The following is a 27,278-nucleotide window of genomic DNA, read 5'->3' on the forward strand; positions in this document are numbered from 1 at the left end:
AATTGTATGGCAAACTTTACTAGGCTCCAGAGGGATCTGATCAAAGAGTTATCATACCCTTGCAGGAGCTGTGTCTGAGGAGGTCCAAGATAAAGTGGCCTCCCAGCTGGCTACCCTGGAGTCTGTTTCCAGCTCATCCATGAATGTCATCGGGCATGCAGCTGAAGGGACATCTAGGACAGTGGGTTCTGGTGTTGCCATATGCCAACATGCCTGGATGCACTTGTGTGAGTTTGCGAAGCCGTTTAAGTCCTCTTTTCTCAATACTCCTTTTCATGTATCTTCCTTGTTCAGCCCCAAAGTCAGAGAAACAGCCAGGTGTGACAAAGATGGAAAGACCCTGTCTGCAGTGGGCATACGTTTTTCTGCTCCCCAATGGTCCTACTCTGGGAACCAGAGGAGCAGGAAGATCTGGTTCAAAAACTCCTAAGAGCGTTTTTAGGACACTCGTGATGACGGCTCCCCTCGGGGCAGAGGTGTAGCTTGAATGGAAGATGCTAACCCCACAGCAGAGGTGGCCTGCAAAATCAGGGTTCCAGAAATTCTTTTTCTTGGAAACCCTACCAGCACTCCTGAAAGGGTGCCTGATTGCTTACTTCTGGAAGCATTCAAGGCAAGATTCTCTTTGCACTCCAGAGTCTGGCGGCAAATAACTTCAGATACTTGGGTGCAAAAGATCATTCCCAGAAGTTACCACATTCTCTTTACTCACATTACAAGATCAAGAAGATGACTTCCTGATGTTCCACCAAATCAAAGGGCTCAAGCAACTGTGGAAATTCAAAAGCTGCTAGAAAAGAGAGTTATCCAAGAAGACCCATCAGACCAGATAGGATCCAGATTTTCCTCAAGGTTCTGCTTGGTGCCAAAAAAAGACAGGGGACTTGAGACCAATTTTAGATCTCAGCCTTCTGAACAAGGTTGTATAGAAAGCAAAATTCTGGATGGTCACGGTATGTTCTATCCTACCCTTCTTAGAGGTAAACAATTGGATGTGCTCTGTAGAGAGCGTATTACCACATAAAAATGGGCAAACATTCCAGAAGGTTCCTCCACTTTCGGCTAGGAGTCCGTCATTTCAGATTAGAGTGTTGCCCTTTGGTCTCACCACAGCTCTCAGGGTGTGTTCACCAAGTGTTTGGCAACAGTGAGGGCTCACTTGAGACCGCACAGATTCCGGGTGTTTCCTTATCTAGATAACTGGCTCATCACCGCTCCCACTCGGCATCTACGCCTTCAAGCAACAGATTTCTTTCTATGCCTGTTTGCTCATCTGGGTATTACAGTGAATCAATCAAAATCTCATCTAAGTCTGACTCAAGATCTAGAGTTCATAGGAGCCCATCTAAATGCCATCTTTTGTACAGCTTTCCTTCCTGTACACAGGCTGCAGAAGATAAGATCCCAAGTATAAGCCATTCTCTCCAACGACAAGGTACCTGCACTTTTATTCCTTCAAGCTTTAGGGTCCATGGCAGCAGCCATTACCTTAGTTCCACCAGCGAGATTTCACACGAGGCTGTTACAGTGGCTTTTGGCATCCCTGTGATCCATCTTGACCCATCCAGTAAAGCATCCAATTTTAATCACCAGTTGTTGCAATAAGGGCTTATCCTGGTGGATGGAATCCAAGAAGAGGAGATCCTCTTAGGCCATCACTTTATTCCACCTCAGCTCAAGGCCATAGTGAGCATGGATGCCTCCCAGAAGGGAGGAACATTATCTAGGCAGAACAGACCAAGGCACTTGGTCCACAATAGAGGCCAATTTGCATATCAATGTTCTGGAATTGAGTGCAGTGTTCTTCCCCCAGGAACAAGTTTGATTCAGTCAGACAGTATGTCAGTAGTCTTCAGTCTGTTACGTCAGCAAGCAAGGTGGAGCCAAATCTTACCCTCTGTGTCAAGAAACTGTCAGTGTGTGGCAATGGGCAATTTCTTCCAACCGCTTTCTGATAGCAATGCATATTCTGGGGAGCTCAAATGTGATGGTGGACAAGTTGAGCAGGTGCATTCTCCTGCCTCACAAGTGGTCTCTCATTTTCAGAATGGCGGAGATTTTCCATCACTGGGGCTAGCCATGCTGTGACCTGTTTGCATCTCCCCTGAATAACAAGTGCAGCAGCTACTTCACCCTAATTCCCCCGCAGGGGGAGTCCCCTGAGAGATGCCGTCCTTCCACCCCCCCCCTTCCCACTGATTCCTCTCTTCTTAAAGAAAGACAGCAGGTTGAGAAGCAAGGTGATTCTCATTGCATCTGTGGCCTCATTTAATTCACCATCCATGGATTCTGGACCCAGTTCCAGATGATCTGTCTCATCCACAGGGACTGGTGGACCCCATTCTTCAGAACTTCAAGCTTACAGCTTGGCTTCTCTAATTCTGTTAGTCACCAGGCAGAAAAATGTATCTTCTCCAGTCCAAAGAAATTTATTGGCTTTCCATAGAACTTCCATCAGGAAACTTTACCACAGCAAGTGGAAAAGATTTTCTGTTTGGGCACACAGTAGTGGCCTTAACCCCCTTCTCCATACCAGTTGAAAAGGTATTTAAATTTTTACCTATGCTTTTTGAACAAGGAGCCTCTGCTTCTACTGTTTAGGTTCAACTAGGTGCTATTTCCAGTTTCTACAATGGCTTCGAAGACCGTTCAGTAATTTCCCATAGACTTTGTAAAGTGTTCATGAAAAGAACCTTGCGGTTGAAACCACCCTCTAGCTCCTTGGGATCTGACTATGGTTCTGCAGCTTTGGTCTTTTCCCCCCTTTGAACCGTTGGCTGCCTGTTACTTGAAGTTTCTTTCATGAAAGACCATTTTTCTGATACCCTTTCTTTTCTTCCTAAGGTGGCCTCAGAAACTAATATTAATCAAACTATTGACTTACCTGTTTTCTTTCCAAAATATTCCAACAAAGGTGAATATTGCTTTCATTTGCTGTATGTTCACAGGCAGTTATGTTTCTACCTCAGCAGGACTAAAGAGTTTAGAAAATCGGACCAGTTATTTGTCTCTTTCTCTGGCCCATCTGTGAAAAAATCCATTTCAAATGTCACCTTGTCAAGGTGGTTAAGAGACTGTATCACTTTCATCTACAATAAAAGTAATCTCCAATTACCAGCACCAGTAAGCATGCATTCTACTAGGGCATTAGCCACGTCTTTCTTTTTCCATTCTAAGGCTTTCTTGGATGAAATATGTGCAGCAGCAACCTGGGCTACTTCACATACCTTTATCACTCATTACAAATTGCATCTGGTCTCCAGGGGAACAGCATCCTTTGGCTGTATGGTTCTCAGGAATATCCTTCCATAAGGCCACCCAAGATCTAAAGTAGCTGGAGACTCTGTCCCAAAGGTGAAGGATAAATGAAGACTGACATCAGATTAAGAAGTTATGCTCTTAACATAATGTTCCATCTGTGTTGTCGATCTTCATTTATCCTTGGCACCCTAATCTCCTCCCCCCTCCTACAGACTCTTTGGAGGATCGGACGCTTGTCCTGGTAACTTTATCAGGTCTGACTTTGGGCATAGCCTCTTCAATTCCATATTCATATTCTTCCGTTGTCCTGTATAGCTGCAAACTCGATCTGAGGTAATCTGGAGAGGAGTATTGTGAGTCGAGACGTAGCTTGAGAGTTTCTGGCTTGTGAGAGCTGTGTAACGGCCGAGCCAGTTCTGAGTATCGGAACCGAGTCACAAAGGTCAAGGATAAATTAAGACTGACAACATAGATGGAAAGTTATGGTATTTTTTAAAAAGCGACTATGGCACAAAGCTCCAACCACAGTACTGTAAACCAAGTAAAAGGAGCACCGGAGACCACGTAGTTCAAGCACGAACAGTTTATTATCAAATCCACACCACGGGCATAACACCAAAACACATTAACGCTCCACAATTCCTTATATGTTTTCATCACCAAATAATTTCATCAGATGAGATACAGTGTCCATTGTGATTCTCTCAGCTTCACCAATGGAAAATGTTTCTGCAAGGCAGCCTTTTAATGCTGGAACTGTGCCTGCCGATGAATTAATCTTCACAGACTGATTAATACGTTGTCCACAAGGTATAGATGCATTAATACTGTCCTCTCCGTTAGAAACATTCAAAAAATGAATTTGTCAACATTAATTCATCGGCAGGCACAGTTCCAGCATTAAAAGACTGCCTTGCAGAAACTTTTTCCTTCGGTGAAGCTGAGAGAATCACAATGGACACTGTATCTCATCTGATGAAGTTATTTGGTGACGAAAACGTATAAGGAATTGTGGAGCGTTAATATGTTTTGGTGTTATGTCCGTGCTGTGGATTTGCTAATAAACTGTTTGTGCTTGAACTACGTGGTCTCCGGTGCTCCTTTTTACTTGGTTTATGGTATTTTTTACCCACTCTGCTAGCTGTTTTGTGTGCAGTGTTAAAGGTATGAGTTGAAAACTTGCCTCTTCCTTTTAGGGGTAGAGTCCATCAACCTCCACTTGCATTCTGTTTTACTCTGAGCAAGTCGTTCAATCAGACCCTTTTCTAGGGTTGCCTCTGAAAAGACCTTTATGTCTAGTTTGCTCTCTGTTAACAAATTAATAAAATACAATCCTTTTTGAAGAATAGTGTTGACATGAAGATCATATACTGAACTGTTTGTTTAGCTAGCCCTTAGGTAGTGTGTGTGAATGTGTATCTTTGTGAGATGTAATTAAAACCTGCACATTAGTATTAATATTTTGTAGGTCTACAGGGTGTGAAATGAAAAATAAATGTTTATTAAAATAATGCTTATTTTGTTTCCTTTGAACTGGATGAACGTAACATGACATAAGACAGTTACTGTAGTTACATTCATATAATCTGAATTCTCTGTCTTTACACATTTGCTTTTCTCTGTGTCGTAATGTGGTTAACGTCACTTGCTGCTTTGCTTATGGAATGCTAAGCAAGCTAGAAATGTAACATTTTCAGTGTACAACATTAATTCAATGGTTAAAGGCTTGCATGCTCAATAGAAGGTTGTGATATAAAAATCTGTGTTGCCTTTCTGAGAAATATATTAGGCATGCAAAGGAAATAATCTTTTTGAACAAGTGATCTGGTAAAATACAGTCTGCAGTAAGTTACTTGAGAAACCTTAGATTTTGTAAGTGTGACGTTTTGGTACAGCTCAGTTCAGTTTGTTACATCCTACATACATTATTCTCAGTTTATAATACCTAAATGACCTTCAAGTTGTGAACAAAGGCTGCAATTCTTTCTCTTTAGTTATGCTACAATACATATTTAATATGTCATCCTTCCTGTCAGCACCATTTTGTTTGACTATTCTGCCTGTCATCAACTTGAATGCATTTGTGAAGAAAGTCTGTCATTTCACAGATTTCCTTTCATTTCCTTGAAAATTAAAAGAAAGAGATACAGTGTAATATTTTAGAGAAAACCAGAGTTTAAGTAACTGAATTTTTCATATAATCAGTTCTTCATTGATATAATAATAAGGTATAAAATGATCAGACCAAAATTTGTGAACATTCAGTTTTTAAAATGAAGACAGTAAACAACTAATACATTGAAAGTATGATTTTATGAGAGTAAAATATGACTAATTACTGTTGGAGCCAAGTCTAGTGTGACTAGACTTGCATTGGTGCAGTGGTAGTATTGTCACCTCACAGCAAGAGGTTCTCCAGTTCGATTCTCATCTGGAGTACCTTCTCTGTGTTTGTGTGGGTTTTTTCCGGTTACTCCAGTTTCCTCCCACATTACAAAGACATGCATCCTGAGCATTTCTCCCCGGGCCTTCGCTGAAAATTGGCTTTATTCCAAGTCAGACTTTCCCAGTAAATAATTAAGTAAAAAAATAAATAAAAATAAATAAAGCAAAGAGAATGCCAGGACAGATGAGATGGGCTAGTTAACCAAGAGAGAACATGGAGGTCAAAAGGTAATGGGGCAAAAAATATTGAAAAAAACAAAACTTCTGAAGCTGGAAACATTACTGAAGATGTTTCAAAAAATTGTAACCATTTGTACCATTTTTCTGTCATATTTTATTTTCTCTCTGCTGTTTACAAATATAATGCAGTAGTGCTTTTGTTATATGAACTAACAGTTTGCTTTACATAGCTTCAGTTTTACCTATTTGCATCAAAGAATATTAAGTTACTAGATGACATTTTTGATCATGAACTGAAACCCATTTTGCAAGTAAGGCTGTACAAAACAAATTTGAAACTTACCTTTTTTTCTACAGAACAAAACATTCCCAATGGATCATACCTGAATTGCCACCACCCATGCCTGTTTATTATGCTATCATTAAGGAGCAGTTAATGGCTTATGGACATAAATCCTGATATTGTGTTTTCTGCGTGATTTATTCCTTCTTTTACATTTAGCAGTTTAGTATAAGTAAAAAGCAGTACCATAGTGAGCATGCAAACCACCATGTTGGTGTGGTGCAAGGACGTAATGCCCTACTACAAAACTTTTTTTTTTTCAGATTTTATCATTTTCAAAGTTGGGTTGTTTTCTAAATTTGCACTGATGTGATCACAGTTACAAGTGTCTACCACATCAGACTCGCATACCTGGCATGAAACCCATTTTGCTGTAGTTTTCAAAGTTTTTAAGAATATGTTCTTCGTGTTTCACTGTTGCAGTCTTCACTTGTGGGTTATCCCTGCTGAGTAGCCCTCGGCCAGTCTGAATACCAGAGTAAAGTTTCCCTCCTGCATCGGCTGTTCTGGGACTGTAGCTGACATCAGGTCTATAATGAGTGATGAACAAAATCCAAATAAGTTCCAGGCAGGCAGGTAGACCGGACTCCAGATGTAACTTTAAATCTATCTGCCTGCCTGGAACTTATTTGGATTTTGTTTATCAGTCTGCTTTTTACGGTTGTTTATCTAAGGCTGTAAAGAGTGACAGCCGATGACGTTACATCAGTCTTTCTTGGCGTGGAGCCAGAAGCAAGTTTGCAAGTGCATCGGTTGGCCGTTGCCAGAGTGAGGGAAACCATCTAAGGCCAAGTACCCCATTGGGGAACCTTTTTTTGCTTTTAAACAATGTCAGAGAAAGTAAATAATTGTATCAGTTGTGGAAAGCAAATCTCACACTGAGACTTCCATTCTCTCTGCATCACTTGTTTAGGCCCAGACCACAAAATCCCTGGTTGTCGGTTCTGTGCACTATTTAATGCTAGAATCATAAGAAGAAGAGAGGAAATTGTAGGTAGGCATTTTAGCAAGTCTTTTTTTCTCCACAAAATTGCATCAGTTGGTCAGCTGACTACTGATTTACCTAGGAAAAAGAAAGACAAGGAAAAGGATAGGCCTGAAAAAGTTGGGCCCTCTGACGACTCTGGTCAAATGTCTGGTATTTTACAACTCAGTGAGGCTCCTTCGCAGCCCCTGATGCCAGCCCTTGGAACCGTCGCATGCCTCTACCGAGACCTGTTCAGAGTCAGGTATGGTGCCGGGTCCATCACCACCTGCTGGTACAGCGACTCTTTCTCACACTGTTGGGTCCAGAGCCACTTTGTAGGCACCAGCTTCCACTGAGACACCTCTGATGACCGAAGCCAGGCTTAGACCGATGACAATGCTGCCAGTTAAATTAGCCTTTTACAAGACTACCAACCCATCCAGGCTCAAGCCTAAGACTACCCTCAAGAAGGTTCCTCCCCAAGGACCCAGCCACCAACCTGCTACCAGCCAGCCTACCCCTCAGTCACAACAACTGCTCAGAATGGCAGAGGACTTGATGTCTCTTATCAGGGGAAGCCAGCCCCATCCTTCCACTCAAGCCAATAGAAAAACAGACACCTCCCCTGAGGTCCTCTCTGACCAGGAATCCGTGGAATATGTTCTTGAGGAGTCAGACATGGAAGCCCCACCCTTTGCAGCATTTGAGGACTCTGATGCTGATGACCCAATTCTGTCTGCCTCTCCCCCTGAGGACCTTTCTTTTGGGGAAACTTTAAACTCCCTCAGAGAACACCTTTAATGGGAGGCCCAAGATTACCCTCAGTCTAAGAAGAGACTGAGAGAGTTCCTTGACGTGCATCTGACCATTCCTCCTATCCTGGATGTAGTAGAAAATGTTTTTCTAGAATCTGCCCTTTCACCAGACTCACTCCCTCTAGCACCCAGGAAGCCAGACAGATATTACAGGGTGCAAGACACCCACAAATATATTTTTAAAAACCCTACTGCAGACCCTGAAGTCATTGCTCAAGGCCCTAAGGGAACTAGGGCTAGTTCTTCTAAGAATCCCATTCCAGCTGACAAAGAAAGCTGAGCTTTAGATAGAATGGGGAAAAAGGTGCACACCTCAGCCACCTTAGCTGTAAGAGCCTTGAATTGCCAATTACACATGCTGAAATTCCAGCAGAATGTTCTTGATCTAATAAAACAGAAGTTGACTTGCATTCCTGACAATTCCCCTGCCAGAGAATTAACTGACCTCATACAGTCCAGTTCTCAGGTAGCCAAACACTCCTTGCATTGTGGCTTTGATGCCTTGGAAGCTTCCACCAGGGCTGCAGTTACAGGCTCAGTGATCAGAAGATATGCATGGTTAAGGAAGCAACCTTTACCTGACCAGGTTAAATCCAAACTGTTAGATGCCCCTTTAGATAAGGACCAGTTGTTTGGACATGAAGAGGAGGAAATAATTAAGAAAATGGAGAACAAAGCCAAGTTCATGCAAACTGTCAAGGACTTCTCACAGGTCAGCCTCCCAGTTTCAGCAGAAACTTGCCAACTAAACACTGGTCCTTTCCTTCACAGACAAAACCAGTCCAGAGGAAGGGATGCAGAGACAGAACAACTAGCACCAGTCCCACAGCCAACAAAGAACCAGACAGTGGTCCACTGCTCCCCCAGGCAAGGGAGTTCTAAGCTTAGTCCCTTTTCCAAAGATTCTCAGTGACTCTCTCCCCTCCCCTCTGCCCCTCAGGTCACCAGACAACCTAGGAGGAAGACTTTCCCTCTTCCTAGAAAACTGGCAGGCCATCATTTCAGATCTATGGGTTCTGAAAATTATTACCAGTGGGTACAGATTCTATTTCAAAGAAAGCCAAAAAGGTCTGGTTGCCCAGACATCCCGGCAAATCAGAGGACAGAAGATATTCATCAGATCAGAAGGCTTCATGCCCAGGGGACTGTTAAACTGATGCCAAAGGAAGAGGCAGGAAAAGACTTGTATTCAAGACTGTTCCTGGTTCCCGGAAAAGAGGGCACATGGCACCCTATCCTAGACCTCTCCACCCCTAATGTGTTCCTCCTGGTTCCAAAATTCAAGATGCTAACACTGCAAAAACTACTACCTATGCTGCTACCTCAAGCTTGGTTAGTGACCCTAGATCTGAAGGATGCCTACCTGCATATCCCTATCAGACAGTCCTGCAGGAGTTACCCAAGATTTGGAGCAGGGTCCCAACACTTTCAGTTCTCTGCTGTGCCCTTTGGCTTATCCAGTGCTCCCAGAGTTTTTATCAAATGCCTGGCTCCAGTAATTGCATTTTGCAGCAGAAGGGTATTCACATTTCTCTATATCTCAACTGCCTCATCCAGGTGGAAACCAAGGAAAGACGTCTGCAGGACCTCTCATTTGGGCAGACCCTACTAACCTCACTGGGATTCACCATCAACCCAGAAAAGTTCCAACTATAGCCCACACGAAGGTTAACCTTCATGGGCACCCTTCTGGATACCTCAGCACAAATGGCCTTCCTCCCTGCAGAGAAGCAGGCCTTCCTACACCCTTCATCCAGCTGGCTCACAAGACCCACCTCACTGCCAGGAAAATCCTGCAAGCCCTGGGATACATGGACTCCTGCATCCTGCTGGTACCCCTTGCCAGACTGCACATGAGAAAATTGCAATGGTACCTAAGGAACCTTTGGTGCCAGCACTCTCAGTCACTGGAACACCAGCTCCCCCTGATTCCTTCCTTAAAGAAAGAGCTCCTATGGTGGGCAGAGGCTTGCACTCTGAACAAGGGCCTACCCTTTGTCCTTCACCCACATGACCAAACCGTAACCACAGATGCCTCAGGCATGGCTTGGGGAGCCCATCAAGGAACCCTGAAAACCCAGGCTTTTTGGAAATAGGAGGTTCCGGGTCTCCATATCAACCTGAAGGAGATGCTAGCGGTACACAGGGCAATCTTAACCTTCCAAGAACACCTGTCACCAGGGGTAATTTTGATAAACACAGACAACACTACTGTCATGTGGTACCTCAGCAAGTAGGGGGGGGGCATGCATTTCATATCCCCTGTGTCGCTTAGCTATGAAAATCTGGCAGTCAGCCTCAAATCTGGGACTGCATCTGATTGCATAATACCTTCCAAGGAAACAAAACACACTGGCAGATCAATTAAGCAGATACCTACTCGACCCCCACAAGTGGTAACTGAACACAGAAACCTTCCTAAAAATCATTCACGTCTGGGGAAAACCAGACCTAGACCTTTTTGCAAACTACCAGAACTGCCAACTGACCAAACTCTGCTCAAGAGAGTTTCAACCAGAAGCTTGGAAGATGGATGCCCTCTCCTTCCACTGGGGCAGCCTGTTTGTGTACACTTTCACCCCACTGCCCCTGATACCCAGAGTGCTTCTCAAGATCAGAGAGGAAGGACTAAGAGATATCATCATCATCCCAGACTTGCCAAGGCAGCACTGGTACCCCTTACTTCTCAGTCTGAGCATACACCCTCCCATCCTCCTGCCCCGCACAAAAAACCTTCTCACACAGCAGAGAAGGAAGCTTCTGCACCCAGGGCTTGCCACACTCAAGTTAACTGCATGGCTGATTCCACAAAGAAGGATGACAATTCAGGTCTCAGCAAGCAAGTGTTAGACATTATCAAGGAGGCCCATAGACCCAGCACCAGAAAATCATATTACGCAAAATGGGAAAGATTCACTTGTTGGTGCAACAGCAGTGGCGCATACAGCACCCATGCCTCTCTACCACTGGTTCTGGACTTGCCTGGCAGAGCTTCTAGAAAAGAGGTTGTCTTAATCCTCTATCAAGACTCATGCTTCAGCTGTCTCAGTCTATGTCCAGGCGGAGCAGCCCTTGTCCTCTCAACGCCGCTTGAACCAGTTCCTCAGAGGTGTGGCTCACATCAGACCACCTGCACCAGCCTGGGATCTGAACTTTGTCCTAGAAAAGTTGACTTTACCCCCTTTTGAGCCAGTATCCTCGGCAGATCTCAAGTTTCTTTCTTGGAAAACTGATTTCTTGCTAGCCATCACCTCTGCCGGGAGGGTTTCTGAGCTCTAGGGTCTTATGGCCACTGAGCCCTTCATCATCTTCCATGTGGACAGGGTCTCTCTAAGAACCAACCTCTCCTGTATGTCTAAGGTGTCCCTGATGTAACCCTCAACCAGGCCATACACATACCTACCTTCTTTCCAAAAAAATCCCCAATAAAGGAAAAAGAATTATGCATTCCCTAGATGTACACAGACTACTGACAGCACTAAATCACTCAGGAGATCTGACCAGCTACTGGTTTCATTTGCCCCTGGGGCAGAGGGGAAACCCATTACAAAGCAGACCATTTCCAAATGGATCTCTCATCACATACATTTCTGCTATAACTTCCATGGAAAGGGTCCTCCCAAATCCAGCAGATCTCATTCCACAAGGGCAGACTCTACCTCCACAGTCTTCCTGAGGTGGGGGGGTTCCTACCAAGGAAATTCTGGAGGCTGCTACATGGACATCTATCCACACTTTCACCAAGCACTTTCACCAAACACTACCAGCTGGTTACATTCTCCAAAACCAAGACAGGATTTGCATCTGCAATCATGCAGGACATGCTAGCATCCCCATAACCTGTACAGCATGCCTCCACCCACTTCCTCAGCTTTGGGAGTCTTTCCACAATTGATGACTGCAACAGTGAAACATGAAGACCACAGTACAGTTGTGTACACTTACCATAAATGTAGATGTTCGAGTGTATTCACTGTTGCATTCCTATTTCCCTCCCACCTATCCCATTTCTTGCCTTATCTCTGTATCCTATCAGGGGCAAGAAAAACTGATGTAATGGCTTTGGTTGTCACTCTTTATAGCCCTGATGATCTGACGTCAGCTACAATCCCAGAACAGCCAACACAGGAAGGAATTCTTTACTCTGGTATTCAGGCCAGCTGAGGGCTACCCAGCAAGGATATCCCACAAGTGATGACTGCAACAGTGAATACACTCGAACATCTACATTTATGGTAAGTGTACACAACTGTACTTTTCAGCCCACCTCTTCCTCCTCAGAAATCTGTTCCCTTGGCTTGGGTTTCCTAAAGTAAACCTTAGAGAACTACTTTTGTCTTCCTTCTATATTCTGCATCTTAACAACTGATTAAGTAAAATTATTCATTTACAACACTGGCAGTGTGTTACTCGGCACTCTCGACGGTAATCTTTCTGGCAATTAAACCTTCACTTGTCCTAGTTTCTCCGACTTATTCTCAAACTATAGTATGCAAGTCACCCCATCAGTCCATAACTCTCACTCAGGCACTGTTTTTTTCTCCATTTTTGGCACTATTCAAGTATTTCCTTTAGAATAAACTGTTCCCAGATAATTAAGACATTCACCTTTTTTTTTTTTTAATTTAGCATATTTCAGTGAACTCTTGGTTATCATCACAAGTGCTTCAGCTCATAACTTTCATTTTCATACATTTCTGTTATTCAGTCGAGGTATATACCCCAGCGTATGTACTACTTCAGGTGGGGTGTATACCTCAGGTATGTACTACTATGATGTAGTGAATGGCAGGTCTACTATAGTGGCAACATGATTTATTTGTCTTTGTCATTTGATCATATCTGTATTGTGTTTTAGATCCCTCACTGTAACATCCAGCAACCAGAATCCTCCATGAATCATGGAAGTGATTGCTGTGTAAACATGTGGCCTTTTCAGATCCTGTTTGATGTTCAGTGTGTTTCTGCTACAATCACAGAATGAGTCACACTAAACACAGACTCGCTTTCTGACACTGATGTGCCTTCTCTGCTTTCTTGGTGTCATAAGAGTCACACCCACAAACACCACATTTGTTTAAAAAAATGAATCATTCTGTGATAAAAAATAGGTGTGCTACTCTGTTCCAGTGTGCCTAGATTAGTTAATGCTGTATAGAGGAACTCAAGTTTAGGTGCTTTTTGAATATTTGCTGAACGCAGTGACAATTTAGAGTTGCTACTTACTAAAATAATGCAATGAAATGAATACACATGACTCAAGATATGCCTTTTTTTTTTCAAAAGTGGAAAATGGGAGAAAGCAATAAGCTATTAAGCATTTGCCTGAGTAGTATGTTATGCTAAAAATATTTCTTGAAACACTGTCATAGCTGTGAATAATATATGATAGGTGTAATGGACACTACTGGCTTCAGCATTGGAACCTTGACATTTCTAGCAAGTGCTAGAAGGGAAAGATAGTGAGCAGAGCTGCGTGGTATTAGGATACAAATTTAAGTTTGAATCTGCCATTTAAATAAGCCATGTGTGTCTGCTGTGTCTTTAAGAAGTGTTTCAAGGACGGAATATGCATATAAATAGCAAGCATGTGCTAGCTTCAGTGCCATTTTGAGCGTGCAGCCAGAGAGTGAGCATGTATGGGTGTAATAGCTAGTTTGTTTATACATTTATCTTAGTTAAAGTTATTAAGCCTCAATCCTGATGTGTTTGGTCATAATAAAGCTGCTTGAACAGAGCCCACAAAGGCTCATCTATTTGATCCTGACTGGACGAGTGACATGGTGTCAGAACTGGGATTCCAGAGACTGCTATTCAGAGATACGAGGTGCAGAGTTAACTGTGAAAGTAATCTAAGAGAAACCAGCATAACAAGGGGCCAGAAAAGAACCAAAGGTCATGAAAACTTGCACAAACAATTTATTTTGTAAAAAAGATAAAACGGAATATTACAAGGGCACAAACTACATTATTAAACAAGTGAGAGGCACAACAGGTTTATTAATTAAACAAAATGTTTAAAATTAATATATTTGATAAAACAATTATCAGAAAAGCACATAGGGGGTTTGGAATTACCTCGGAATTGCAAAACGTGTATGTTTAAAGCAAAATTAGCATGTTTAGAGTAAAACGAGCAAAAGAAAAGTACAATGGGCATGGAAAACGATTAAACGAGCAAAATGAATATAAGAAGGTCAAAAAGGGCACATTGAGCATAAATAAAGCAAGGTAACTGCATATTTTTGGTAAAGTACTGTGGTCCATTTGACTGTGGATATTCTGGAGTACTAGTAGCATGTACAAAGTCCCATTATCTTGCAAATTTCAGAAATAACTGACTAGTAAATTGAGTACCACTGTCATTAATACCTTTGTCTGCACTACCATGGGCTGAGAAATGACGTTTCAACTTAGTGATAACAGTACTGGATGTTAGATTAGGTAGTAAATCAATCTCAAACCAGTTCAAATAAGATTCTACCAACACTAAGTAATGCTGATTGTTCCACTCGAATATCTATTTGGCTACTGTTGACCAAGGTAGTTCAGGAACTCACTGTTGGCTTAGCTGAAGTGGTTCTTTTTGCAAATGTGGTTTTAGTACTATTGCATACTGAAGAAGAAGAAAGTACTTTGTCAGTGTCTTTTACTAGAGAAGGTCAAAAATATTAGTTCTCTCGCCCTTCTTTTGGTAGATTCAGAACCTGCATATATTCATGTTGTAAGGAAGCAGGAACAATTATTTTAGAACCTTTGAAAATAATACCATCTTCTATCAACATCTCATTTCTGTAAGGAAAATAGGTTTGCACTTCAGGTAGTACACTAGGTTGCTTTGACGACCGTCCAACATTAATGTAAGCTGTTGAGCTTTTGCAAAATTGGATCATTCTTTGTACGATCTCTCAACTCATCAAGTCTCGTGGTAGAAAAATTTTGCACTTCCATGACGTCAAAGTCAAAATTCTCTGCATGAAGCTGTTCCATTGTTTTTCTGGGTGATCTGGATAAGGTATCAGCCAGATAAAGAAGTTTGCCTTTTGTATAGACCATTTTGAATTTGTACTTTTGCAATTTGAGCATTATTATTTGTAATCTCACTGGAGCTGAATGCATAGGCTTCTTTAAAATAGTAACTAGAGGTTGGTGATCAGTTTCAATCTGAATAGCTAGACCATAGATATAATCATGAAACTTGGAACATGCAAATACTATTGCCGAAAGTTCTTTCTCAATTTGAGCATATTGCATTTCAATTTGGGTAAGAATTCTAGATGCATAGGCTACTCGTCTGCCCTCTTGAAGAATAACTTTGAACATGCAAATACTATTGCCAAAAGTTCTTTCTCAATTTGAGCATATTGCATTTCAGTTTGGGTAAGAGTTCTAGATGGCATAGGCTACTGGTCTGCCCTCTTGAAGAATAACTGTACCAAGATCAAATTTTGAAGCACCACAGGAAAGAGTGACTGGTTTATTGACATCATAATATCTTAATATAGGTGGGGTGGCAATTTTCTGCATAAGGTCTTCAAATGCTTTTTGGTGCTGTTCCAACCAAGACCACTACAAGGGAATATTGCATAAGCTGCTGGCATGCTAGTCATCACAGCTGCATTGAAACTTGACCTGTGTGTTGTGCAGCTACAGGTATTGTGTTCATATGCACATATATTTATGTTGTCGTAATTTTCATATTGCTATAAATATCTCAACAAGCAAGCAACACAGACAAAACTTAGCTTCGTATGAAATTTCAAATCTAGAACAAAATGATGCTGAGTGTGTGCGCGTGTGTGTGTCTGTGTATGTGTGTAGTGGTTTCTGTGGTATTGTAAGCTGTTTAGAAAGTATTAAGATATTTAATGTGTTTATTGTGTCTTATAAAATCCCATTTAAGATCTAGAATATGGTGAATCATACCACTGTAAAAATTTACTGGTGCTGAACAGTTTGTCATTTACACTTCCTTGGTAACACTTTTGGTTCAAGTGATATGACCATTTGTTTGATTTGTGAAGCATAATTTGATGATGTCAAAAGGCCCAGGATACAGCCATTAAAAGCTGAGGTGCAAAGATCCAGACATTCACTGGACTGAATGAGTTTAAAAAAAAGGTTAAACAAGGATAAGATTGCAGTGAGCTATCTGTCTAGAGCCAGGATCCGCCAGATGATGCATGCACTTAGGTCTTAAAACCACAAGTACCAGTATGTCACGGTCAACCTAAGAAGCGCTCACTGTACTATATGGAGAGAGACATGATCAAGCTCTCTGAATATGTGTTCTTGGAGGGTATGAATCTAGTCTTCAGTATCATCCTTCCTTCTCCAGTGATGATGCCACAGTAACAACAAAAAATGTTTGACTTCAACAATTGGCTTAGTTTCTGGTGTCACAACAGGGGGATCCAATATCTGTTAGCCTGGGAAGACATGATCAATAAACCACTATGCTTTGCCATAGATGGTTTGCACTTGTCATCAGTTGACCTCTGGATACTGGCAAAGACTTTATCCCCATAGTGTCTTTTTTAGGCTATGCCAAGTTGTTAAACCCTCCAACATAACAAACGTTACTCACAACCACTTAAAGGTACTGCTACTCAACACTAGGAGCTTAAATAAAATACTGCACCTCTAGAAGCACTCCTCACCCTGGAGAACTCGGACGTGTGCAGTAATGGAAACAAGGTTTAGAACCTTGCAGAGCACCTCAGCTGCAATGCCTTTCATACATTTCGATCCATCTAAGCTCAGGATAAAACAAAGGGACGAGGTGTCTCTGTTCATAAAGGACAAGTACACTGCTAGACTGGTCCAACAATATGACTCACTTGAGCTGCTCCATTTCCAACTAACCATAGGTGTGACCCCCTATCATGTCCTTTCTAGCTACAGATTCCCTAACATGAGTCTAGAAGATCATATCTCCTACCTAAACCTACTGTAATCTCTTAACATTCAGTCTAACACCTTATGGTTGACTTCAACTACCCCTTCATAGACTGGGAGACTTATACAACCAATAATTCACTTGCTCAGAGGTTTTTGGAATTCATTAACACATACACCCTGGACGAGCTAGTTAGCTGTCCAACTAGAGGTACAAATATCCTAGACTTGGTACTCACAAACATGAGGGGATGCTTCCCCTCCCACACATTAACTCCTTCCTAGTAAGATCTGACCACAAAATGATCTCCTTTAGTATTAAACCTAACCTAGAACCCCCATCAAACTCCAACCCTGTTAAGAACTTTGCTAAGGCCAGTTACCTCAAACTAAGTGACAGCTTATTAAACTTCCAAGCCCCTCCAAACTCAGGTGACAATGAGGCCTACTGTGCTGTACACAAAAGCACTGTGCAACCACATTCACAACTGCAGAGAGGAGGCAGTACCTGTCTGACTCAAACCTATAATTACTGGAAAAAATAAACCACCTTGGTGGACCACTAACTTAAATAGGCTCTTCAAAAAAAAGAAAAAAATCCTCTCCAAAGCCAAGAAGAAGAAACCAACAAAACAGTGCAAAAAGACACAAATTTGAGAGCTGGCCAAACCTGGCAAAGATAGCCTACCATGTGAAAGATAGCCATTAAGGCTTTTTTAAATGATGTTCATACCCTCAGGGAAATGGTCAGCAATGTGCCACGTTACTCTTGAATGTCAATACTTATAGCCAGCCTAAAACTATAGCAAGCCTGCTGACCCACAAGATAATTTCAAACTTCTACCCCATCACCTCTAACCACACCCAAAGAAAAGCCCACAACCATACCCCTACCAGTCATTAAGAGGGAACAGGTCCTAGCTACGCTTACTGAAGCTAAAAAAAAAAAACAGCCTCCATGGGTCCTGACAACATTCCAGGATGCTTCTTATAACAGAATCTGTCAGGGCCAAAAGAATCCCTCTTTAATCACAGCATCTGGGTGGGCTTTGTCCCAGAGGAGTGGAGGACTGCAACAATCACAAGGGCCATGGATGAGATATAAAATGGTACACACTACTTATCTAGACCTGGCCAAAGCTTTTGACACAATCCCCCACTCTGATAGTAGATAAAATTACTGAGTTAGGCCTAAACCCTTGCATCGTCAGATGAATAGCAAACTGGCTCACTGAAAGGACAAACATTGTTCAGATAGGCAAATTCACTAACAATAGGAAACCTGTTACTGGCAGTGTCCCACAGGGCTCAATGTTGGGACCCCTCCTGTTTGTTGTATACTACTCCAAAGTGAAGGCCAGTGTTGGGGGGGCCTCTGGCTCACAAGTTCACCGATGACTGTAAGCAATCACTGAATTCCCAAATGATCTCGACATCCTACAGATAGGCCTCAAAATGACCGTTGCCAAAACCATGGTCTGAGACTAAATGCTAAAAAAATGTATAATCATGCCCTTTGGTAAATCAGATATCCCTGCAAAGTAGACACAGTGGTGAGGGACCTAGAAACACAGATAGATAGTAACCTAAACTTTGACCACCAGGCAGCTAGGGTAACAAGGAAGTCTTTTTTGTGTTTGAACTTATAACTAAAATCATGGCACCAAGGTCAAAGGAAGTCATAGTGCCATTGTACTCGGCCCTCATCAGGCCCATAATTGAGTACAGTGCTCCCTTCTACATGTACTTAACCAGGCACTTACACCAATTGGAGCAACCCCACAGGTTTTCTGCTAAAAAGTAAAAAGCATAAGACACATGTCTTGTGCAGGCTGACTAAAGGCCTTATGCCTTTACTCCATCTCATATTGTTTTTTGACAGGTGAGCTATGCCATGATGAAAATATTAAATATTCACAAGAATAATTATACAAGGATTGCACATTCTATGGTCCTGAACCTTATTTGTGATTCTACAGAACTTGCTGGAGTTAATTATTGTTATGCCAAAGGCTACCTCATCTATGGAATAAACTTCCTGACTTTGCAAAACAAAGCCGTGTCTCACTTTCTCCAGAAAGAGTTTGGATAAATGGATGGAGAACTATAAATCCACACCTGGGGTTTACTGCTCATGTCCCTTATGGACTGAGGCAGTCTGTAAAATGACTCTTGGCTCCAACACCCAAAGCCCCACTACCCTGATACTACTCCATCCCATGTGTGGGGAATTAAGATGTAGTATTGTCATATCCTGGGTATTACTTACTAGGCTTGTAAAGCCTGTTGTGCTTTAGCTTAGTAATCACCTATGAAGTGGGGGAATGTTTAAGAAATAGAGAGAGAGTAGGATTCTGGATGCAGATCCCGAAGGAGAATAACAGTAGCCATACAAATATTATATTCATAAAGTAGCTGAAAGTATTCCAAGAGCTAAACCAACATGAGAATGGAAAAAGGAGATTTTGCCAATAGGGCCAACTGCAAGTAGGGGTACAGAAAAGAGGCAAGAAGGGTCTGGAATTCACTGGAAAAAAAACTGTAAAGGAACCAAGGTACTGGGAGCAAATAACTTGAGAGGGAAAGGTAATAAAGTGGGAGAAAGCCTAGAAGATGTTTGGACCCCAGGCTAGAGACTGCCTTACCTGTCGGGGATTGATATCACAGTATAGGCAAAGAAAAAGGGATAAGGAATCGTAAGTGAAAGACCTGCTCTTGTAGAGTTTTTTAGTCAACTCTAGGACAGAAGCTGCTGTTAAAAAAGGGATAATTATTAGGGCATATAAATATTGCATGATAACTATGAGACTGAATCAGAGGAGGTAAGGAAAGATTGTGAAGAGAGACTGGAAAAACAATTTACAAGAAAACAATGGGAGGACATGTCTGTGACACCCAAGTATGCAACAAAGTGCAGAAGGTTTAGGATCTTTGCTTGAAGTGTTTGCATGTCTATTTTTTATACCCCAAGCAGACGTCAAATAGTTTTCTTCAGGTAGACAGAAAATGTTGGAGGTGTGATGGGGAGGAATGATAGCATATGTTATCTAAAGACATGCGACTGGAGCGTTTCTCCCCATGCTTTTGCTGAAAATAGGCTCTGTGTAGCCTAGTCGGACTTTCCCGGTCAACAAATGTTAAATAAATAAAATAAAATGTTTTGGGAGTGTAATGAGTTGCCAGATGTTAAAAACTCCCTACAGAGTACTCTGTCAGAAATATTGGTTGAGGCAGTGGCTGTAAGTAAGGGTATGATTTTCTTGAGCTGGGACACAGGATCTGAATTGTTTAGACACAGCGAGGCCTTCCATCATGTTTTATAAAAGAAATAAAAGGACTGGAAAAGGGAAAGAGGAATATTGGTTTGATGATAATTACAAAGAAATGTAATGTGATGTATAATGCATCTGAATGGAAAAAATGTGACGGCTTGTTTTCGCTTCTGTTAATGCATGTTCACCTGAGTCTTGGGTGATAGTGGAACAAAGTTGATTAAAACAGAGGAGCAAAGAAATATTTTTTTTTTACTGAAAGTGCGATGACAGATACCTGGAAAAGTAAATTGAAAACGTGGTTATTAGACTGTTTCATGTCCATGATAGAGGTATGAAAGAGTACTAGATAGGTATAAATGGTTACACAGGGCATGCCAGGACCAACAGTATCTACAGCCATATCTGATTAGTCTGTATTTCTCATGTAATTTCTGCTGTTTTTTTTTTTTTTCTTGTTCTTGCAGTGCCTACAGCCCCCCCACAGAATGTGGCGACAGAAGCAGTCAATTCCAGCACTGTAAAGTTTTCTTGGAATCCTCCCCCTCAGCAGTTTATCAACGGCATCAATCAGGGGTACAAGGTAAGCAGACTTTGGCGGTGTGCTACTCTGGGATAAGTGTTTGACGGGGTCTTCACATGAACAGACTAGGAATAATTAAATTTTTTCATGAGCAATTGCATTAGTTTCAGATTGAGAATTCATAGTTATTGCCATGAATGTAATTGTTTCTGGAGTTAGTAACTGATGCACAGAAGTGAGGCCTTATTAGGAATTTCCTTTTACTTCTTTGTGAGCTGTTAGAAGTTGTGCAGCAATATGCCTTGCACCTCACCTGTACAAAGTACCCTTGCAACAATATATGGAAAAAAGTGCAGTTTTGTATTTCCTTTTTCAAAAATGTTATCAGTGGCAAAAGCTCTCTCAGAATTGCAACAGTTTCTGCAGTTCATACATTATTATCATGCAGTCCTATAAAAGTAGCATTTACACTGAGATAGTTGTTTGTGATAGTGATGTGGAAAGATAACCTTATTTCCCATGAACTTTGCTCAACATCAGAAAACATTCTCTTTTCTGGGAGTGTAATGAGTTGGCAGACTTTAAAGATACCCTGCAGACTGCTCTGTCAGAGGTACTGGGTGAGCAAATTGGTGTAACTAAGGAAATTATTTTTTTGAGCTTTGATACAGAATTGGAATTGCCTAGACATAGTAAGGCCTTGTTGAGTCTAATTATGGTGGCTGCCAAAAAAGCAATTACTAAAAAATGGAAATCAAAGTCTAAACTAACTGTACTAGAAACAGTGAATATAGTAACAGATAAAACAACTGGAATTGGGATCTTTAGAAAAAGGTAGAAGCAAATTACATAGAAAAAAATGGGAATTCGGGGAACAATACATGCAGAGGAGGAACGAGGTTTAAATGAAGGCAGAATTTGAATGAGCTATATAATGTTTGACAATGACAGGATAGATTATAAGTGATGCATAATGTTTGCAACTAAAATTATGTCAACATTGTTTGTGATGCATGTCTGCAGTTAAAATTATCTCCAAATAAAAACATATAATCCACAATTCTGTTTGTGGATTATATGTTTTTATTTGGAGATATTACGTTGGTTTGATGTTTGATGTGTATAGAAATGCAACTAAAATTATGTCAGTATCTTTTTCTTTTCATTTATATAAATTTCTGATTGCATATGTATATATTAAAAAAAAAAGATCAGAAAGCATTCTCTAGTTAGATGCTTAATGTTTACAAAATAATTGTAATAAATATGAAATGCCTCTTTAGTTAGCTTTAAAAAAAAGTTTTGTCCACCCCACCCTCCAGCTAAAGGTGGCATGGCTTGTATACTATTTTGTGTTCATGTACTGGGGAACATAACATAAATGTTTGTTTTCATTTTTAAATGCTTTTATAACATGCTGTTTAAAAAGACGTATCTGTTGATTCTTTGATGTTTTCATTTCTTTATGATATGTTGTATCCCTGTTGTTTTTCTCTAGTGCCCGACTCCATTGTGTCCGTGTCATTTGCCACCTAGAAGTAAATAACAGTATCAATACCTAATATACATTGTATCTTATATACATACATACATACATGCATACACACACACATATATATATATGTATATATATATATATATATATATATCTGTAAATATAGTGCCTGTAAATATATGTAGGCATACCTGGGCTAACCTGAAATTGGTCATTATTGATCGGTGCACTACCCCATTAGACAAATATAAATAAATTATACTTTTTCATATATCAAGTGTTTGTAAGATCTTAGAATGTAGAATTCTTATTAAAACTGCAGATATGTTTGCATATTTTAATGTTAATTTGTTAGGTAGTTAGATGGTGAGGCAAGACCCATATGGGGCCCTGTGGTCTGGTCCACAGAAGAGTGAGCCAGATCAGATGAAAGTGATGTAGTCAGCACTGCTGGCAAAGTGTATTTATAGTGACATACACAAGCACTTGAACAAATGGTGGTGTTATTCATTGTCTTTTAGCAGAAAGACCATTAAGCATATTCTGTTTGCATTTAACCCCGGTACTTTCTGTCTCATATTCCTTTACCCTGCTACATCATAAAAGCACTGGCACAGTTTTCCTAAACATTGATTTTTTTTCAGTATTATTCATGACATTAATAAATGTAACTTGCAGTGTCTGTAAATCTCAAAGTTATTGGCAGGCTGTGTAGATGCTGTTTTTTTTTTTCTATGTAGCCGTACTGCAATGGAGATGCATATGATTTTTATTATGGGACACGTGGGATACATCACTTTTGTTTTCTTTGAAATGAGATTTGGTGAATGTTATTAATCCATGATAGGAGGGCTAGTTTCTCAGGTTTAAGAATTTTTCAAACTGCTCATTCCACCTCCTGACAAACTTTCCTTTAGGAGGCAGCAGTTTGGTACTCTTTCACAGCAGCCTGGAGTTGAGTTGTACTTTTCCTTCATGAGATACTGAATGGTTTTCAAGCATATTTTTGCAGCTAATCAGTAGCTCTGTAAACTCTTCAATGCAATTTCTTTTCACTTTGGCACAGTAATCTGTGTGTCCACCTTAACTTAACAGTATCTGTCACCTTCTCAGGAAAGCCCTTTCAGAGTAGTGCCAGTGGGGTCTATATCACATAGTCGAAGTTCCATAACTTCGAACACCTAATGGTCGAACCATTATGTTCGAAGTTACAAAACTTCGACTACAGAAAAAAAAAAAAAAACAGACAACAAAATAAATAGTTGTAAACAGGGGGGCAAGCCCCCCACTACTTAAATATACTAGCTGCGAGATCACACCACATTGAACAGAATGGAAATCTCCACTTATGGAGATTTACATTCAAACGCTCAAACATTTACAAATTCGAACTTAGTTCTCAAACATATGTGGTTCGAACTTGTAAATGTTCGACTACGTGATAGGAACTTGTGCCACTAAGGCCACCTTTGTTCAGCTTGAGAACTTCCCTCACTGTTCATGTTTAATCAGCAGGTCTAAACGTTATCATCATGATAGGCATCAACCACCCTCTGGCCCCAGATCCATGCTGATGCCTGAAAAAGTGAGGTTTTGAATATGATCTATTCTGACTTAACCTCCCCACCCTCACTTGAAATGTAGAGTCTGACTGGAGGTAGAACTTGGATTTTTCACACAGATGCCTCTGTGATGAGTTCCCAAGAGAATCCTTACTGACCATTTAGATCTACCAGGTCAGTGTAGCCAGTACATCATCTCATGAATTGAATTCAGCACCAAATGTTGAGATGTTGAAGTTCTTCCATGTATTCACCTAAGCATACTGAACATATACAGCCTCAGACCTGATGACATGAATGCATAGTTGCTCACCCTTTGGTCCAGGTCACTCTGTTCATCCATCACCCTTTGGTCCAGGTCACTCTGTTAAATATACTTGAAGCCTTCTTATGTTTGAAGATGGTGCTTGTTGTGGGCAGTTCTTGACTTATACAGAAATCCAATTAGAGCTCAACACTTAGATTTAGATATGGAAGGCTGTTCCTCCCAACCCCACCACTTTGAGTTTTTCACTCAGTTCCCAAGTGAGCACTGATTTCTCCTAGCAAGATGAGTTTCCATACAGGACACATTGTTGAGCACCTTAGACATCTTCTCCAGCTAAGTAACGCATTTTATAGTGGTTTGAGTCATAAACACAATCAGCTTCCGAGTTCTCTTCAGCGAGATTCAGAACCACAATGGAGTAATCCCCATATCCATTGTGTGTGTGTGTGTGTGTGAGTGTGGGGGGGGGGGGTGGATGCAGTAACTCAACTTTCAAGGGGGTGTCTTCTGATCATCCCAGCACCCACCTAAGGCCTCTCATGGGCAGGTTTTGTCTAGAGAAGGTGAGAAGCACCCTTTTCTTGACTGATCTGGTTCCAGAGCATGTGTTGTATAGAGGCAGTACTTTTTCATCCCTTGCAACATTTGTCTCCTTTTCCATTCCTGAGGTTATCATCATTGCTGTCCTGTTGCCATACTTTATATGTAGTTTTTAAGTTTTGTATTCACTTGCATTGCATCTTATTCATTATTTGATGTGTAGCATGTGTTATTGCCCTCTTTGTATAAAAAAGCTTGTTGTTGTTTATTCATTGGGCACAGGATTAATGTTAGTGGTATCCCAAACATTAATCCAAGTCATTATAGATACGAATTAGTGTCCCTTTTTACCCTTTTAAGCTGTCCTCCTAGGATTTATGATGATCACTTCAAGAATTCAAGCAAACTACTGTCATAGTGTCCAAAACATGCTGGTTTTGGAAAATAAAAATGTAAAATGCACATAAAATGTTTTTCTGCAGGAGGCAGAGGCTTCTTCTTATTTCACTGAATGTACTAACAGACAAATAACTCTGAGTCAATAATGTGAAAAAACAAAACAGAAGCATATCCTCACCTCATCCCATTTACTTATGTAAAGTCCATAGCTGTAGAACTGCAGAATAAAGGTGAACGTGGCTACTGGTGGTAGTGATGGGATGTTATGAAGATTCTTATCTCAGGGGGACATGGCCTGTGAGACCGAGATAATGGTTCTTGCCCTTGTTGAAGATGCTATCAGTCTGACAGGGAACAGCTGAAACCTGGACCCTGTTTTTCCCCTTGAAGCATTTTGGCTCCTTTCTCTAGATTCACTTATTAGCGATGCTGTCCGAGCAGCCTGGAAGACCCCTGACTCTACATGCATGAAAAAAACAAATGCTCTTCGCAAGATACCACTTTAGTGGCCACACCCTCTCTCCAAACATCTAACCTCTGACACTTGTGCCATGTCCTTATTTTGGCAGAGGTCTCAAAGACCACAACATTATACCACTTTGTTGCAGGACAAAAGAGTCCACAGCTTTGAACATCTTTGACAAGAGGGTTTACTCTCCTTGTCACATTGTGGTTCCTAGTTTGGAACTGTGGTTTTGCTTTGTCTTAAGCAATCTTATTGGACTTCCCACAATCTACTGCTGATGATCTTCCTACCATCCAATAGAAAGTTCTGGTACATTAAAGCAACGGAAATGCCTTGATGTGGGGGCTGTCTGTACCGCCTGTTTCTAAATTTATACCTTTAAGTTCTCATCAGTTTAAAGAGAATGGAAAAGACATACAGTTTTGTCCAGTTGATGCTGTATTGGTGTTTAATAAATCTAGGGATTGGCACTGCAGGTGAAGAGACCGCACATTATTGGCTTGGTGGGGGGGGGGGTGCCCCCTGCAAAAAAACTTTAAAGCAGTGTTTTTTTTAAGATGTTTAGAACCAGGTATATGGGTCAGAGAGAGTATAGGTCTGTATGTTGAGTTTTGATAAGCTCAGCTTTGCTTACATCAAATGGGACTCCCAGTTGTAAGTGTGAGACCTGCAAATGCGAATCCTACAAGCAGAAGAAAAAGAAAGTGCTATTTAGGCTAAAACGATCAAATCTTAAAACACAGTGTAGTGCAGTTAAACATTATTTCAGAGGGAGCTTTATCTCCACCTGCACCTGTAAACTCCTGCTATTTATTTCAAGATGGCTGTAGCTCAGATTAAGGGTAAAACTATGAGGTACTGCAGTCCTGGATTTACTTTATAGATTCTGTTTGTCACACAATTAGGCTCACTATTCTGAACATCCAATTTCCAGCCCTCACATGTTTAACAGGAACCCATCAAGTAGATCCAATCTCACCTCCAGGAGTACCTGGTAGGGGAATGAAAATATTGGAAAAGCTCAATGACTCAGATTTGTCCATGACCTCCACTAGAGCACTACCACGTGTCCTATCATAGTTTTACCTTTGCTGATGTTTTAACTATTACAGTAGAGGCTGGCTGAGATTTCTGTCCTTTAAGGTGAAGGTTACAACTAAGACCCTGAGTCCCTAGTTATTGGGAATATGTTCTTCAGATGATTCTGCCCAGGAACTGGTGAATGACCTCCTGAAGAGTCAAATAGGTCTTTCCATCTGTGGAGGACATTTATTATCCTCATGCTCTCTCGTTCACCACATTATCTTTTAAACCTGGCCAATCGCAAATGAAGAGGAGGCCTCTTTGCCATCTGAAGAAGGCCTTCAAGTGTTAAAAGATCTTGCAAGTTCCAGTTATGGCAAAGATGCTTAGGCTCATGAGTCTACAATCTGGGAAAGTCCTTTAGGTGAGTTGGGGGACCTCTGACAGTCTGATGTGTCTTGCAGAATAACTATAAAGGATCGGTGAGTTCTAGCCATCTCCACCAGCTGCCACATTCAGAAGTTCAGAGCCTCTCCCCAGAAGGGAATCATCTAACATATCAGTGAAGCTCTTGTGAATGACCCAGACTGTACTGCTTACATGGACCAAAGAGGCTTTCTGGCGTTAGAGGTGGAATGGAGTTTTACTTTAGGTTCTTGCTAATTGATCCAAAAGGGAATAGAGGATTTGCATTCTGTTCTTTTCTGGATCTCAGCAACTTTAAACAGCAACACTACAAGTCCGTTTTACATTATCACCCTGGAGGAGACCAGGATAAATAAAACCTATGAGCTAAAAGTTCAACAGATGGGAGTTGCCCT

General features: G+C 41.2%; 1 protein-coding gene across 1 annotated transcript in view; it reads left to right on the forward strand.

Annotated features, from left to right (window-relative positions):
• SDK1 (sidekick cell adhesion molecule 1) overlaps nt 1-27,278 on the forward strand; it is a 2,805,673-nt gene that overhangs the window by 2,117,805 nt on the left and 660,590 nt on the right. Inside the window, exon 17 of the mRNA XM_044089098.1 lies at nt 20,649-20,764. Coding sequence (XP_043945033.1) covers nt 20,649-20,764 — 116 coding nt within the window. The remainder of the gene's footprint in view (nt 1-20,648; nt 20,765-27,278) is intronic.

The sequence above is a fragment of the Protopterus annectens genome, chromosome 12.part0 (genome assembly GCF_019279795.1).
Source record: "Protopterus annectens isolate FY-2018-M chromosome 12.part0, PAN1.0, whole genome shotgun sequence".
NCBI lineage: Eukaryota > Metazoa > Chordata > Ceratodontiformes > Protopteridae > Protopterus > Protopterus annectens.